The sequence below is a fragment of the Scylla paramamosain genome, chromosome 38 (genome assembly GCF_035594125.1).
Source record: "Scylla paramamosain isolate STU-SP2022 chromosome 38, ASM3559412v1, whole genome shotgun sequence".
Classification (NCBI taxonomy): domain Eukaryota; kingdom Metazoa; phylum Arthropoda; class Malacostraca; order Decapoda; family Portunidae; genus Scylla; species Scylla paramamosain.
The window spans coordinates 11616235-11633875 of record NC_087188.1 but is presented as its reverse complement, the minus strand read 5'-3'; the positions used below and the strand labels follow the sequence as shown (position 1 = coordinate 11633875).

Genomic DNA, 17641 nt, shown 5'->3' with positions numbered 1-17641 from the left:
TCTCTCTCTCTCTCTCTCTCTCTCTCTCTCTCTCTCTCTTCTCTAAAAACTCAATGACTAAATTACTCTCCGCAACAACGAAACAAATATAAAAAGTGAATTTATTTCGTGTCTATTTTGTTGAATTGGATTTAAGAACAAACGAAAAAATAGCAAAATAAAAAACACCCTAAAAATGCACAACAACAACAACAACAACAACAACAACAACAACAACAATAACAACAAGTAGCATAACAAGTACAGACAAAAAGAAAAAAAAAACATGCAGATGATTAGAGGAGAAGGGAAGGGGAAAATGAAGGGGGAGGGAAAAACACCAGTCTCCCTCCCTGTCTTTCCTCCTCCTCCTCCTTCTCCCCCTCTTTCTCCTCCTCCTCCTCCTCATCTCTGCAGCACAGGCTAATATATAAACTGTGGTGGTGGTGGTGGTTGTGGTGTGTGGGTGACAAAGGTGTGTGTGTGTGTGTGTGTGTGTGTGTGTGTGTGTGTGTGTGTGTGTGTGTAGCAACGTACATGCATGCAGCTAAAAGCGAATCAATAGACAGTCAGACGAACAACAACAACAACAACAACAACAACAACAACAACAACAACAACAACAACAACACCATGAGCACCAGCCATTACAAAACCAGCCATACTTTTTTCATTTTTTATTTTTTTTTATTCAGACAAACATGCAAAGTGTAACTACATTTTTATTCTACCACACATACACAAAAATATCCCTAAAAACACACACACACATACACACACACACACACATACACAACTGCACATAGAAATAATCATTCATTCTTCACATTTCCACAAATTTTCATTCACACACATTCTTCATCAACGACATCACACAAACACTCGTTAAGAAAACAATGAATAAAAAAGTAATGAATAAAAGTGTTTCCCTGTACCGCAATATGGAAAACAGTGAATGAATGAACAATGCAATCAAGGCAACGGGTGAAGAATGAGAAGGAAATGGAGGTGTAGAAATTACTGCGCAAATGTACCACGAATAGAAAGACATAGGGAGATAAGAGAAATGTACAAATAAACAGAAAATGGAGAAAGAGAATATGGAAAGGAATTATTGATGTTACTACCACTTATGGGGAATGTAAAAACCAATTAAATGAATGTGCCCCTCAGCTTATGGAAGGAAATGAGGGAAAAAATTCATTATTAGAGAGCTCAGAGTACTGGAAATTGTAAAATGATTGGTGGATATAAGGGAACAGGAATAGATCATGTCAGCATATCGGTCAGTTAGTCAGCCATCCATTCAGTCAGTTAGCCAGTCGGTCAGTCAGTCACCCATCCTTTCAATCAGTTAGCCAGTCGGTCAGTCAGTTAGTCAGCCAACCAGCCAGCAAACAAGCCAACCAGCCAACTAGTCATTCAGCCAGCCAACCAGATGTTCCTCCCCATAACACACACACACACACACACACTGCACTCGGCAAGATGTCCAAACGTCCACGCTAAATGTTCACTATAATGTCCCCACTGGAAACTGAGGGCATTTGAGACACTCCTGCAGCAAGGGACAACAGTCAAGGGACACAGGGACACAGGGACACAAAGGAAGAGAGAGAGAGCGGGTTCCCCATAAACTTACTTGGTTGGTTAGAAGTGCACTGTGGTCGCGGAAGTGTGGGAGAAGAGGGAGAATAGGAAGGAAAGAGGAGGAAGGAGGAGGAAGGTGAATGGTGTGTGTGTGTGTGTGTTAACTAAATGAATGGGTAAATAATGGTGACAACGTGAAGGTCTCTCTCTCTCTCTCTCTCTCTCTCTCTCTCTCTCTCTCTCTCTCTCTCTCTCAGTACATACACATACAAAAATAATAATAACAATAAAAATTAAACTCCCTCATTCATTCATTACTCACTTGAGCCAACGAGTGTGAATATGAGGCAATGAATGAATGAATGAATGAGTGAATGAATGAATAAATGAATGAGTGAATGAATGAATGAATGAACTAGTGAAAAAAAATGATGGAGTGAAAGAATGAAGACAAAAACTGAATTAGTGAACGGTCTGATGCAGCAAAAATATGAATGAATGGATGAATACACGTCAAAATGAATCAATGAACAAGAACCAATACTCTGAATAAATGAAGGAAACAAGCAAACACCGAAATGAATGAACGAACCAGTGAGTGAACCAGTGATACACCAAGTGAACCACCGACACACAACACCACTTGGATACAAAAAAACTAACTTCAAAAAACACATCTGCATCACAACACTACACCAACACCTTCCGGAAACACTACTGGTACACCTGGATTTCTACACTTGACAGGTAAGAACACAAAAAAACACTTTAATGAGTAATCAGCACTTTAGCAGAGGTGTAGAAAGGTGCTGCGGTGCTGACTTACATACACAACACCGTGAGGGAAGTGCTGGTGTTCGGGGGAAAGGGGAAAGGGGTGTTGCTACCGTCCACTACTGTTTGGTGGGGTTGGAGGGGGAGGTGAGGGAAGGGACTAGCTACCTCAACACAGCGGCAGGCTAGAGAGGAGGGGGGCACAGTGGTGGGTGGTGGTGGTGGTGGTAGTGTGGTGTAGTGGTGCTTCTGTCAGTCAGCCAATTATTTTTAAAACTATTTAAGATTGTCAGCCATTAAGTAACATTAAAATTTTCAGGGTTTTTAAAGGTGTCAGTTTTTTTTTTTTTTTCGTCTTTTCATTTGTTTTGTTTATGATTTGTATTTCTAAAGTGCGTCAGTGTTTTAATCTTCTAATTTCTTATGGCAGAACTTTACTATATATCTGTGTAGCAAAGTATGTATTTTTTATTCATTTTTTTTATCACAGTTTTAATATATAAGCTCTTCTTTTGTTTCCTTAAGTTGTTTAATATTCACACTTGAACTCTTGTCATTTTTCTTCTTTTTTCTCTTTTTTTTTATTGGAAAATCGAAGAGCATTTAGTTTATCTTTTGTTTCCTTACGTGCAATATTTAACACACATACTTCAACTTATATACTGCAAAATTTATCTTACTGTCTCTTATGAGAACTCAACTTCCCCCTCTTTTCGTATTTTTATCGCAAACTTGAACTATATAATCTATCATTCTGTTTTATTTGATGCACCGACTCATACTTGAACTTTTTTCCTTGATGCAGAGCTGGGGCTGTTTTATGCTACTATACAATTATCTCTCTCGTAAACATCTCTGTACACCTCTTGTAAGTGCTAAAACATACTGCAAACATTATAACAGTGACAGACTTCGGAACGTCAACGGAATCAGGTCTACTGAACACTGCGGCTAAACCAGCTCTGGCGTGGGACTCTGATGCGGAAAGACCAGGGTATTCTAGGCAACTGATCCTAACACGCACACACGCACACGTAAGGAGACACACACTATGTATCTTTTCCTCCTCAGAGTCGATGGTATTAGTCCCACACGAGGGAATGTTGGAAGAACAGTCACGAACGCCGTCACGAAATCTTTCCCCTTTGTTTGTCCAATCCACAGACACGACCGTTGTTATGTCACTTTGGCGATCAATGTGGCTGACTGGCTGATTGGCTGACTGATTAACCTAACTGACACCACAGCAACACACACACACACATACACACACACACCTACACGTGCCTCCCCTCACTCCATCCATACAAATAAATGATTTACTTACAAGATAATCCCTCTACACAAGGAAGCCAGAGAGAGAACCAAGTTAATATTAATAGTGAGCATCAAACAGTGTGGCTGCAACATGTTCATATATACACACACATACATATATATATAGTCACGTATATAGACAAATATGAGTCAGACGTTATTCGTGGTGTTACATCTAGGTCACACCGTCACTGCAGGACACAGGCGTGGGTAGGGCGGTGCTGACGCGGTCTCACGAACACCAGGCACTAGGGAAAGCACTAGAAACCTACGGAGGCTGACCTTACTTTCCTGCTGGCACTGATCTGGATTGCTTTTGTTTGTGTGGGTGAATGGCACTACCCTACTTAGCTGGCACGTGGCTGGCAGTGTCCTACCTCCAAGGCACTGGGTTTGGCACTGGCTTTACTCACTGCTGGCACTCGTCTGGCTTTGATATATGCCTGACACTGCCCTACTGTCCTGACTCACTCCTGGCACTGTCTTGCATTACTGTTGGCACCTTGGTAGCTCTGATATAAATCTGGCACTGCTCCACTGTTGCCCCCTATTACTGCCACTGTCCTGTCCTCACCAGTGTAGGTACTGCCCAGTTTCTCATACATAGGTGGCACTTTCTAGGTTTACCATTGCTGGCACTGATGGCACTGATGTAGGCACTGTCCTGTCTTTCATACCTGGTGACTCTTGAAATTTACAACCAGTTAAAAGTTAAATGAGTTGGTGAGTTTGAACAAAAGCCACCTAATCTATCCATCATGATAATTCAACAGCCCAACAAGTAACACTAATGACCTAACGTGTAACAATCTCTAACAAACATAACTACCCTAGCTGAAAATGACCTTAGCTAGCAATGTTTCTTAATTAAGCCATCTTACTGGAACTAAACCTACCCTATTCATCAATTTAATTTAGCGATTCAATGAAATTAACAAGTGACCTAACCTCTAACAAGCTTAACTACCCTACCTGAGAATGTCCTTAACTATCAATGCATCCAAATGAAGTCACCTTACTGGAACAATATCTAACCTATAAATTAACGCCACAATACAACTAACTAATGACCTAACCTTTAACAAGCTTAACTACCCTAGCTGAAACTACTCTTAACTAGCACCGTATCCTAAACAATTCAACTTACTATACCTAACCTAACCATCAATATACATATGATTCAACAACACAATAACACTAATAACCTACTTAACAACCTCTAACAAGCAAAGATAACAAGCGAAGATAACGATAGCCTTAATTATCCATGAACCTTACCTAACAATTACCTAACCTAATAAAACAACACCACATTATAAGAAAATCAATAACCTAACCTAACAACCTCAAACAAGCATAACTACTATACCTGGAGCACTGAATGACCCATGAACAGCGTCCCTCCAATGAAAGGCTCACCTCCGACTCCTTCACGTGACGAACAGACAATACACAACACTCTAGGAAAAGCTTAAACACTTGCATCTGGCCCTAGTGATGCTTAGCTCTAGTTACAGCAAGCCTCGCATAGCTAACCCACACCTAGATAGTACGGGAGAACAGGACGAGAACGAGGAGGAAGAGGAAATGAGAGGTACAGCCAATGACATCTATACTTGAGAAAGAGGACGAGGAGGTAATGAAAGATATAGCAAACTGATATCCATATTTATGCAAGAAGAGAAGGAGAAAGATGAAGAAGTGGCAGGTTAATCCTACTCGCATCTATAATGAAGGAGAAAGAGAAGGAAGAGGAGGAGGAACTGGTGAAAAGTGAAACATATAGGAGGAAGAGGAAGAAGAAGTGAAAGATAAAGAAAGAACAGTATCTTATGAACAGGGTACCAAGTTTCATCAGTCTACACGAACCCACAGCAGAACAAGGCCATTAGGGGATAGTTAGGGTCGTTAAGGGTATCTGGGTCGTTAAGAGGGGATAAACTAGACTGATAAGGGTTAAATAAAGCAGGTCATGTAGGAAAGAGGGTTAGATTCTCCCCCACCATCACCACCACCACCACCATCATCACCACCACCATCATCATCTCCATTACGTAACCATCGCAATCTTCTTTATATTTAGTCACTCATGTAATCTTCCTGTCTCTCAATTAAGGTTTTTCAATTCATTAGTCATTCTTATAACGTCTTCTTGTTCCTCAATTAAGGTTTGCAGTCCATTAATGAAAGTTGTGTCTTCTCCATTGCCTGCTCGTCTTCTCAAATTTTTATACCTCTTCGTAAACCATTAGAAGCGTTGATGTACATTTAAAATTTGCTTTGGCGTCTCCTTCTGCTTCCTAAGGTTACTTTGGTACGAGTTTTGTTTAAATTTGGAAGACACATACAGCAAAGTGAATGGTAGTTGGAATATCAAAGTGTCTAGTTATGTTGCTTCTCAGTTACGTGGCATAAGGTTACTGAATAAAGAAAGAAAAAAAAAACACATTAAACACTCCCATAATCCCTCTTCACAAAAGAAAACGAGAAATAACCCTGCATCAACCCCATTTTCTTTATGGTACGGAAGGGGGGAGGGGGGACTTAATTGTCTGTTGCGGTGGTGGCAGTGGTGGTGGTGCCTGGTGTAGGGGAGTGCCACGCCCACGCGACACTGCTTCGCCAAGGCACTGTGCCAAGGGCGGCGGACACTGCTACTTGAATGCGTCAGAAAGAGAGAGGGAGAGGTGAGAGAGGGAGATGAAGAAAGGAGTAGGAGGAAAGTAGGATAGTTGGGGACCAGAGAGAGAGAGAGAGAGAGAGAGAGAGAGAGAGAGAGAGAGAGAGAGAGAGAGAGAGAGAGAGAGAGAGAGAGAGTTACCTTCCACCTCTTGTAGCAATAATTTCCACAACAATCTTCCGAATCGAGACACAAAGTGAGGAACGAAGGTGAAGAACAGACGAAATGATAGCAAGTGAGAGTGACAGTGAGAGTGAGAGTGAGAGGTGAGAGTGAGAGGTGAGTCAGGAGGGAAATGAGAGCGAGGATGACAGTGAGTGAGCTAGTGAAGGTGAGTGAGAATGAATGAAGTGAGTTTAGGCAGAGAGAGAGAGAGAGAGAGAGAGAGAGAGAGAGAGAGAGAGAGAGAGACCCACTAATCCAAGAGACGAGAAAAATACGAAAAAAAATCCATAGAAAAAAAAGAAAAACGGAAAAAAATACAAGAGAAGGAAGAGGAGGAGGAGGAGGAAGAGTAAGATCAAGGAGGAGGAAAACAAATATAACAGCAGTGAAATAAACACCCCATTAGACACAAATAGAGAACAAACACGAACTACACAGCCATCAATTACCAATAACAACCTTACCTCCAACACTTACTACTATTAATCTACTTCCATAATCTACTTACATCAAATACTGCCAGCTGTGAGGGGGGGGAGAGGTAAGGGGAGGGAGCCATCTAAGAATAGGGAGGGAGAGAAAAGGGAAGGTTTGGAAACGTGAAGGGAATGGACGAAGGGGAGACAATACTAAATGAGAGATGTTTAGATGGTAAATAAAAAGACAGGAAGGGAAAATGGAGATGTTTTGGATGATATAGAAATAAACAGGGAAAGGTGATGTTTGTGGTGCTGAAGAAAATGGACACGGAATGTTGGGTGTTTTGGTGACGATAAAGAAAATGGACAGAGAGGAGGTCGATCGTTTTTTTTTGGACAGTAAAGAGATGGTTTGATTTACGACGGTAACAAAATTGGACAGAGAAAACGAGAGATGTACAGGACAACAGAGAAATAGACAGGAAGGGAAAAAGGAGATTTGGACACTAAAAAAAAAATAAATAATAATAGTAATAACAGGAAAAAAGCAAAAATGGGTGACTTAGAGAATAAAGAAACAGGCAGGAAGAAAGAAAACGGGATGTTGGAAGACAGTAAGAGAGACAAATTTGAAACACCTTTATTAGCGAGAATGAAAGTGATGTTTCAAGACAGATGGACAGGGAGGAAAAGACGTTTGTAGAAAATAAGGTGCAGATAGCATAAGTATTGAATCAGTATTAGCTAAAGGAGAAAGAAAACGTTTGGCTCAGTAAGGGAGAGACTGAAAGAGAACACCAATATTTACTAAGGGGAGTCAACACGGATATAGAAGAATCCTGAATGCGTTATAGGGGAAAGAATCTGAATCAAATCCTACACAAAACAAAAGAACAACGGCACTGGCTGCGTGACGGGTAAGGGCGTTCAGATAGCGACAAAAATAGTACATTCCACATTGATTTAGAGTATTAATGGATGGAGAAATGGAAGGAAAAGACGAGAAAAGTTAAAAAGAAGAAAGGGAGTTAAGAAAGTATGCATAAAAATATTGAATGAAGAGGAGAGAAGGTTTTATCTATTCAGCTTTATAAAAAAAAAGAATATTGAATTGATGAAAAGAGAAAGATGAAACAGGGAAAAGGAGAGAGGAAGGAAAGAGAATATGCACAAGAATACTGATTGCAGAGAAAAGGTTTTATCTATTCAACTTCACTAAAATAAAGAATTGGTGAATGGATTAATAGAAAAGGAAGATAAATTAGTGAAAAGGAGAAAAATAGAACAAGAAAATGTGTAAAAAGAGAAAACAGGGTAAATGGAGAAGAGGAAGAGAAATAAGGCAAGAGAGAGAAAGGAATTAGAAGATGGAAAAATAACGATAGACGAAACTGGATATCTTTTTTTTATGTTTTCTTTCTTTTCCTCTCTTTCCAAACACGGCTTTTCGAAACGACTCGAAAAAAAAATAAATAAATAAATAGAAAAAAAACGAATCAGTTTAGGTATCGTCCATGAAAACACACACACACACACACACACACACACACACACACACACACACACTCATTCACGAACCCTTGACTAAAAAAAAAAAAGTAAAAAAAAGTTGTAAAAATTTGAAAGAAAAAAAAAAAAAAGAGAACAAGAAGAATAATCAGGTAGCAAAGCGGCAAGGAAAAAAAAAAGGGGAAAAAAGACGAGGAAAATAAAAAAAAAATTGTATAGCAAAATGCATTTAGGCAAAAAACACGCAGAGAGGACGAGAACAAAGACGAGGACAAGGACAAGGACGAGAACAAGTGATGTATATTGGCAACTAACTTAAACAATGGCAAAAAAAAAAAAAAAAAAGACTCCCCTAGTAATATATATATGTAACAAAGCAACTGAAACCATCCCCCATGTTTAATTACACCGCAGCACGATTACATATACTGCATAATTACATCTGATTACACCCCGTTCGTTAATCTCTCACGGACGAAGAACAGTGGGCGAACGAACAGAAGCTGGTTCACTCTTGTTAGTCAATTAGTTAGAGAGATTGCAGGAGAACAAGGAGGAGGAGGAAGAGGAAGATGAGGAAGGGAGCTTAAGTAATTAGAGGAAACAAAGACAGGTGAGAGTAATTAGTGTTAGGAAAGGCAATTGTGAAAGTAAGTGAAAGGTGATGAAAATAATCTGGATAATTTTTTGCGTGCATAGGACGATTCATGAAAGGTTAGAACGGACTGAATGGAAGACAGATAAAAAGAAGAGGAGTAGGAGGAGGAGGATGAGGAAGAAAAAATGAAAAGGGATATGAAAGAAATGATGAAGGAAGGAGATTATAAAGAATAGACAAAGGAAAAAAGGGCAATGGATACCAGGAGGAGGAGGAGGAGGAGGAGGAGGAGGAGGAAAGAAGGAAAGAAGGAAAAGATATATAAGAAGAGGAAAAAAGGAGAAGGTCGTGAAGGAGAATGACAAGGAAGGAAGGAAGGAAGGAAGGAAGGAAGGAGAGCAGGCATCAGTAACCAAACCACTAACAACAACAACAACAACAACAACAACAACAACAACAATAACAACAACAACAACAACAACAACAGCAACATTAATAACAACAACCACAACAACCACAACACTAGGAATAGCAAGGGAAACATTAACAGGACACAAGGAGGCTGATTACAAGCGAGAGAACACCAGGAGGTACTTTACACCAGAGAGAGAGAGAGAGAGAGAGAGAGAGAGAGAGAGAGAGAGAGAGAGAGAGAGAGAGAGAGAGAGAGAGAGAGAGAGAGAATGGTAAGAGAAAAGAATCAGACGTGAAATACAAAAGTACTTGAAGAAAGAAAATAAAGAAAACGAGAGAGAAAGAGTAAGAAACACACAACTAGACAAAGCAAAAGAAGAAAGAAAAGAAAGAAGAAAGAAAAGAAAGAAGAAGGAAAAAAGAAAAGGAAGGAAGAAAAGAGAGAGAACGAGACACAGTGAGTGAGTGGTGGAGGGCTGGAGGCAGGGTGAGGGTCAGGTCAGGTCAGTGCCAACACGCCACAGGGTCACGGAGGCACACCAGGTCACCATTCGGATGACCTAACACATATCTCAACCTACCCAGCCGCTTACCAAACTCAGCCCAATACGGTGGATAGCTTGCGGGATTCGCTGTAAGGAAGAGAGACAGGAGAGATGTTAGAGACTGCCCCTCACGCCCACCTCCCGCCCCCCCACGCCCATCTTCACGCTCACTCCCAGCCTACCTGACCACGACCACCAGTACCTCCAGCGCAGGTGATCTAATTAACTCCTTCACCAAGATTTATTGATTTTAGTGTTTTTTGTCTTTTTTTTATCGTATTTTTTTTTTTTTTTTTATTCCTTGTTCGACTGTATTTGTTTTCTATCTTGTTTGTATTATGGTTTTGTTTCTTTTCCCCAAACTGTTCCGCTTTTTCTTGATTTATTTTCTCTTTATCATTCTACTCATACCTATCAGCTATTTCTCCTTTCCTGCGTCATTTATCTTTGTCGCTGTTCTCCTCGCTGTCCTTCCATTCCTCCATTCCTTCCTTCATTCATCTGCCAACCTAATCATTATTTCCCAACTCATTACCTGACGAGTCTTCCCTTCTTCCCTCGTACCGTGACACTAACAGGGAGAGTCGAGCTGAGTGTTAGACGAGGGACACAAACACACATACACTGACACATGACTAAACTGACACACTATGTCGCTTCCCAGGTGGTAATTAGGCCGGGAGTGGCTGATGGGCGGGCAGGTGGCAGGTAAATAAATGACCTTGCACAAACACGAAGTTTCAAGGGCAAGAGAACAGCAGTGAAATGCAAAACCGTACAGGGATTGTCAATATTCTGAATGGCTTGTTAAGACGTTACAGGACAGGACAGAATGAACTGGACTCTTTAGAAATGGAGCGGTGCAGGTAAAATACATTGAGTTGACACGTAGATGTATCAAGAGAGAACGTACAAATCTGAACAAGTTAGACAGGACTTTGAAAATCTGATGAGACTTTGACACGAGAGGATTAAAAATGTTAAATACGTTATTGCTTAAGTTTAGAAAGAGACGAAGAGAGATAAACAGAGATTAAGAGAAAAAAGACAGGCAGAGGCAGGGTTCCAGTCTCCCTCAGCCTCCTCACCTGGCGATAAAAGATAAAAAAGGTCATTGATATTCTTGAAAGGTCAAAAAGTTATATTAGACTCCATATAATGCCAGAAATAAGTCCTAATGGTAAAACAAAGGTCACAGTGAAGGTCCAGGTGAAAGGTTAAGTCACAGATGAACGAAGGTGATTAAAGGTCAAAATAGGGGTGAAAAGGTCAGTGTAAATAAAGGTCACAGGTCACTACCTAGTCCACAGGAAAGTACTAGGTGAGTTAAGGTATCAGGCCCAGATAACGGGTCATAATGAAGGTCACAAGGTCTATATCAATCAAGGTCAAAGGTGATACATCAGTTTACAAGTAAAAAGAAAAGCGTTCATAGAAATAATGTGTTTGATTCTAAATGAAGAAATAAGGTAGTTGAATAAGTGTTCAAATTTTAGAAATAAGAAGAGATTAAATTGTTAGATTCCAAATAGAAATAAATCACGAAATAAGTTGTGGAATTACAGACAGGGAAAGAATGGTCAAATAAGGTGTTTGATTTGAAAGGAAGGCAAGACAAACATAGTACTGGCAAGGAAAGGAAAAAAAGTCAATTAAGTTCTTGAATTCAAAGTGGAAAATAAAGATTGTCAAAATAAGTTGTTAGATTCTAGATGAGAGAAAAAGAAGTCAAAGAAAGTTATCAGAATATAAATGTGGTGGAAAATATGACAGTTTGAGTTAGAATATCTGAAAAAAAAATGTCTGACTGAAGAAAAAAAAACTCTCCATAATGAAACAAGGAACACGTGATATGGAAAGATACGAAACAAATGAATAAGCAATACAAAAAATACGAGCTAAATTGAAATTATACAGGTTGAAATGCAAAACCAAAACAACGTTTAATGATACACTTGTCTATACCCACTCAGAGGTCAAGATGGAGGAAGGTCACGGCTCTGGGTCACAGTGGCACTTAGGTCAAGGTCACACACACAAACACACACACACACACACACACACACACACGAACAATGGTCCTTTCACGCGTCACGAAGTCACTGATAATTAATTAACAAAGATCAATAATGAGATAATTTGACAAGACACCTGATTAATTAATACGTGAGACAGAGGAACAGGTGAGCTTCGTGTACCTGTGTTAATTGCCTAAATGAGAAAATTGTAATAGGGAAAAATAGTTAATGTCTCTTATCACCTTAATTAACTCAAATCTGGTCGCAGGTAATAAGCAGGTGGGAAATAAAGACCTAATGACCGCAGTGGAGTAAAGGTAAAACTTTTGGGAGTTTAGAAAATGGAAGAAAAGGAAAATTAATTGTGACAGAAAAAAAAATGAAAACAAGCGAAATGATAAAAAAAAAATCCTAATGTCTATAATGAAAACACAAACCAAACACGACAAGAGTAGTGAAGTGTGTAAAGAAAAAAAATAATAATAAGTAAAGATGAAAAAAAAAAAAAAAGAAAACAGCGATTGCATCTTGATGACAGATAAATCTTAAATGAAAACAGGTGTAGAAATTAAAAACCCGAAATGATTGTAATGAAAACACGAATGAAACACATGAATATTGAATTGTGTAAGATATTTATGCAAAGATGAAGAAAATAAAATAAAAACGTGAATATGCTTTAATGACTGACAAACCTAATAAAAATAGGTGAATAAATAAAGATAAAACTAATAACTGTGACTAAAACACAAACCAAACAGAAAAGAAGCATTAAAGTATGTAAAATAATTAAAGATGAAAAAAAAAACGTGACTATCTTAATATTTGACAAACAGGTGGAAAAAAAATTAAGATAAACAAATAAACATAATCAAAACACAACATAAGCGGAACAGAAGCATTGAGGCGTGTAAAACGGAAGATCCCAGATTGAGAAAAGACCTCGCCGTGACGCAGGAGGAAATTGGTCATTAGGAGTCAAGATGTAAATGAGGGATCCGAGGCATTACCAGGGAGTGACAGACTGTGGCGCCCTTGCACGTCACGGGGAATGAACCAACCAAGGGGACTAAGGGCGTGTGTAAGGCCTCGTCTGCTGGAACTGTTGCGAGAGGCTGAACTGTAAGATTTAGTTGTATTTGTTTTTTTTTTATATATATATATTCATCTTTTTTTTTTTTTTTTTTTCTAGTGACTTTTTTTTGGATTTGCTTTTGAACCTCTTATTTTTATTATTATTATTATTATTATTTATTTATTTTTTTTAAGGGATAGCATTTTCAGTGAGAGTTTTTTTTTATCTACGTCTTGTACTTGGTCACACGCTCACACACACACACATACACATTTAGTCAAAGAAACAAACAAACAACATAAAGTTTCACTCGTATTATCACACAGCAAATGCTCAAAATATTACTAAAATGATCAATTAAACACCATAGAGTCATTTAGAGTCATTTAGATTCATGTAATAATGTCTTGGGGTTTAGAAAAAAGCATTATAATTTGCCTTTTAATATTATGGAAATTAGAAAGAGCTTGTATTATGAATCTCTAGCGATATGATGAATATATAATGAACAATGAAAATTAAAGGGTTTGAAAATGTAATGTTTAATTTTCCCCAAGTCGTTTTAATTCCCTGAGTCAGCCCAGTGAAGTGAGTCAGAATGGTGATGATGGTGAAAGTGAATGGTGGTGACTAACAGGAACTGGTGGTGAGTGGTAATTGGTGGTGAGTGATAGATGATGAGTAAGTGAGGTCAGTGAACAGGGTCGAGTAGGACAGGCTGAGTAAAGGGAGTCAGTGAGGGTGAATCAATGAGTAAGACTAGATGAGACAAGTTAAGATGAGTGAGTCAGATTACGTCAGTGAGGCAGGAGTGAATTGGTGAGTCAGTAAGGGTAAGTAAGGCTGGATGAGTCAGGATGAATCAGGCTCTCAGGTGATCAGTGCTGGTATTGTAGTAATTAAGGTGAAATTAGAGCTGTCTGGCCCCCTCACCCTGCCTCCCTCCCTCTGTCCTCCCTCCCTCTGTCCTCCCTCACTTAGCTTGCGGAAAGTTCGGAAATGTGGAACGATAGTGACTGTGATGGTGGTGATGGTGGTCGTTGTGGTGAAGGTGGTGGTGGTGGTAACGGTGGTGGTGATAGTTAATGTTGAATCTTTCTTGATGGTAAATGAATATGTGAATAAGTGAAAGTATAAATGAATGAATGAATGAAGAAATGAAATATCTGAATAAATGTCATATAACTACAAAAAAAAAAAAAAAGAAAAAATGTGAAAATGAAGAAAAGAAACGTGAATCTTAATAAAGCAAGAAAATTCCAATTATTTCTTAAAGAATGAAATAATTGATGAAAAGATGATTGATGAAAAGAAATACGTAAAAAATCAAAATCAGTAGAACACATAGATAAATAAAAACAAAAAAAGAAACAATATAAAAGACAAAAAAAAATAAAAAAATAAATAAATAAACAAAAAATTACTACACAAACAATAATTACCAAAAACAACATCATTAACAGATCAGAATGTAAAGTTACGTTAAGTTAGATTACGTAAAGTCTGGTTAGGTTAGGGTTATGTTTAGTAAAGTTAAATTAATGACAAATTCAGGTAAATTAATGAGAGTACAAGTAATTTAACGTCACATCTATTCCAGGTAAGGCAATGACAGGTGTTGTACAGGTAAGTTAATGACAGTACAGGTAGAGTCATGTCACGTACAGTCCAGGTAAATTAATGACAGGTGAGATAATAAGTCTTGGTCGAGTTAGTTCATGTCACTTTTTTCAGGTAAATTAATGACACAAGTAACATGATGACATATCTAGGTATGCTAATGATGGTATAGGTAAATTGTCACTTTTTTTCCAGGTAACTTAATGAGACTCCCAGTTAAGTTAGTGACATTACAGGTATATCATGTCACGTTTTTCAGGTAAGTTAATGAAGTACAGGTAAGTTAATGACACAACAAGTACATTTTATCACGCTTTTTCTTCAGATAAGTTAATGAAAGCAGATGTAGGTTAGTGGCACGTCCAGGTGAGTTTATGGCGCAGGTAAGCTAGTCACGTCTTGTCCAGTTAACTTTATGACACTCCCAAGTAAATTAATGACAGGTGTTAAGGGGTTCACCTGTCCCCTTGGCGCCAGGTGAGGGCCAGGTGAGGCTGCTCATTAGAAAGGTGTTACCAGAGTGATCGTGCGCATGCGTACCCCCTTACCCTCCCTCACCCCTTTCCTTATCCTAATCTTCCAGTTATGTAATTTTTCTGTCCTCTTTTCCCCTTCTATATATGTATATATTTTTTACTTTCTCTTTTTCTCTTCCTATTTACTCCTTTCTCTGTTTCTATTCCTTCGTTTCCACCTCTTCGTATCCTATTCCGTGTGACTATTATGAAAACTTTGGTACTATTTATCTAACTATTGTAATCTGGCTTTTTATTAGATAGGCATGTTTGATAGATAGTTGTGGTGCATTAGTAACAGAAGTAGTAGTAATAATAGTAGTAGTAATAGTTGCAGATACTGGGTCGTTATAAGGTATTGCTGTATTTAAAATGGAATAGTAGTAGTGGTGGTAGTAGTAGTGGCAATGATTATAGTAACAGTGACAATAGTGGTGATGGTGGTAAAAGTAGTAGTAGTAGTAGTAGTAGTAGTAGTAGTAGTAGTAGTAGTAGTAGTAGAAGTAGTAGTAGTAGAAAAACTACAACCAAACACCATTTCTATCACTTTACATCAATCTGACCACCACTACACACACACACACACACACACACACACACACACACACACACACATACACACACATACACACACACACTACAGCACTACTATAAATAATACTTATAATACATACCCCTTTGGTCCCACGCTCTCAGCACGGTCTCATCAACACAGGATGAACAGAAGGCGTGATTGTATTGTGAGAGAGAAGAGACAAAGAGAGCCAGAGATATTTGAACCTCACAGTGGAAGAGACACAGAGAGACAGATATTTAGACCTCACAGTGGCAGAGAAATGAGAAATAAAGAAACAGAGAAACGAAAACAGTAAAAAAAAATAAATAAATACTCGTACACAATTCATATTTTCTATTTTCTAACACACAAAAAGAAAGAGATAGAGACAGAGAGACAGACAGAGAGGAATATAGAAATCATAACACGCTATTTCTCTATTTCTCTAACACACAGGTAAGTCACAGTTTTATAACACACCTGTAACACTCACTCTATCCAAAACGAGTCACTAGTTTTCTATGGGGTGTTCTGATTTAAGGGTAGACCTAGAAAAAGGGAGGTTTACCAGCAAGGGTGAGTGAGGGAAGGAAGGCAGGGAGGTTTGGCGTGTTGTGGTGGTGGTGGTGGTGGTGGTGCTGTTTACTATTACAACTTTCTCTATGCTATTTTAAGCTATACTATCTTAAACTAACCCCTCTATTGACTAAACACACACACACACACACACACACACACACACACGCTATCCTCTCTCTACAGCTATGCCCACGACCAGGGGGTGGAAGGGAGGAGGAGGGAAGGGGAAGAGGGGAGTGGGGAGGGTAAAGTTTAATCATATAAGTAAGTTTTAATGTAAGTGAAAACATTAACATGCACTACTATGGGGAATTACTTGAGTGTTACCTTGAAATAGAAAACGTACTAGTGGTGTTACTCTGAATAGAAAATGTAAGATTGGATTGAATGTTGTTTTGAGAAGCCACGGTAAACTTTCACTAGTAGTCTTGACTCGTTCACTTTAACTTGGCGAGTGATTCTCTCTTCAATAAACTGATTAGGAAGAAAAATGTAAGTTTTTTGCAATGGATCTTTTTAACAAGCGATGATGAACTTGATATTCTTAAACGCGTTCACTCAAACTTGGCGAATGGTTCCTTCTTCAATAAACTGATTAGGAAAGAAGATGTAAGTTTAGCAATAAATCTTTTCAAAATCCAGGATGAACTTGGTATTCTAAAAACTGATTCACACTAACTTGGCAGACTTGTTGAAAATAACGAGAAAGCAACGTAGTGAAAAATATGTAATAAAGAAAGAAATTATTCAAGCTGTTCACTCTAACTTGACGGATTTCATAGTAAAAAGAAAATTAACTCGTAATGATAAATATATACAGAAGACGACCTGACATGACTAAGACTCACAAAGATCGATAATTTAAATAAAGATATCTAATTTTTATTCACTTAACTCATTAGTGAAGAAACGAAGAGAGTAGGAAGCTTAGAATAAAAAAACAAACTTGAAATATGAATAGAAAAAGCGACTTGACATTATTAAGCCTCACAAACGTTGATAACTTATGCAAGAAACCTCACTGTTTAATTTCTCTAGCCAGCAATAAAGAAACGAGTTAGGTATCAGTCTTAGAATATGAAATAAACTTGCAATGCTAAATATCGACAGAAAAAAAAACGAGAAAAAAAACAACAATCTGACGTTATTAATACAATTTATAAAAGAGACTCCGTTCACGCATTCCTTACATCAATAATAAATAAACAAACAAATAAATAGAAAACAAAATCATAACTTGACACGAGTGAAAGATTATCGTAGCAAAAAAAAATATCAATTACCGTGA

At 38.3% G+C, this 17641-nt stretch overlaps 1 protein-coding gene across 1 annotated transcript in view; it reads right to left on the bottom strand.

Moving 5' to 3' along the window:
- The window catches only part of LOC135091765 (glutamate-gated chloride channel-like), a 130922-nt gene that overhangs the window by 20306 nt on the left and 92975 nt on the right, over positions 1-17641 (bottom strand). The window contains exon 11 of the mRNA XM_063989707.1: positions 10027-10077. Within this exon, the coding sequence (XP_063845777.1) occupies positions 10027-10077 (51 nt within the window). The remainder of the gene's footprint in view (positions 1-10026; positions 10078-17641) is intronic.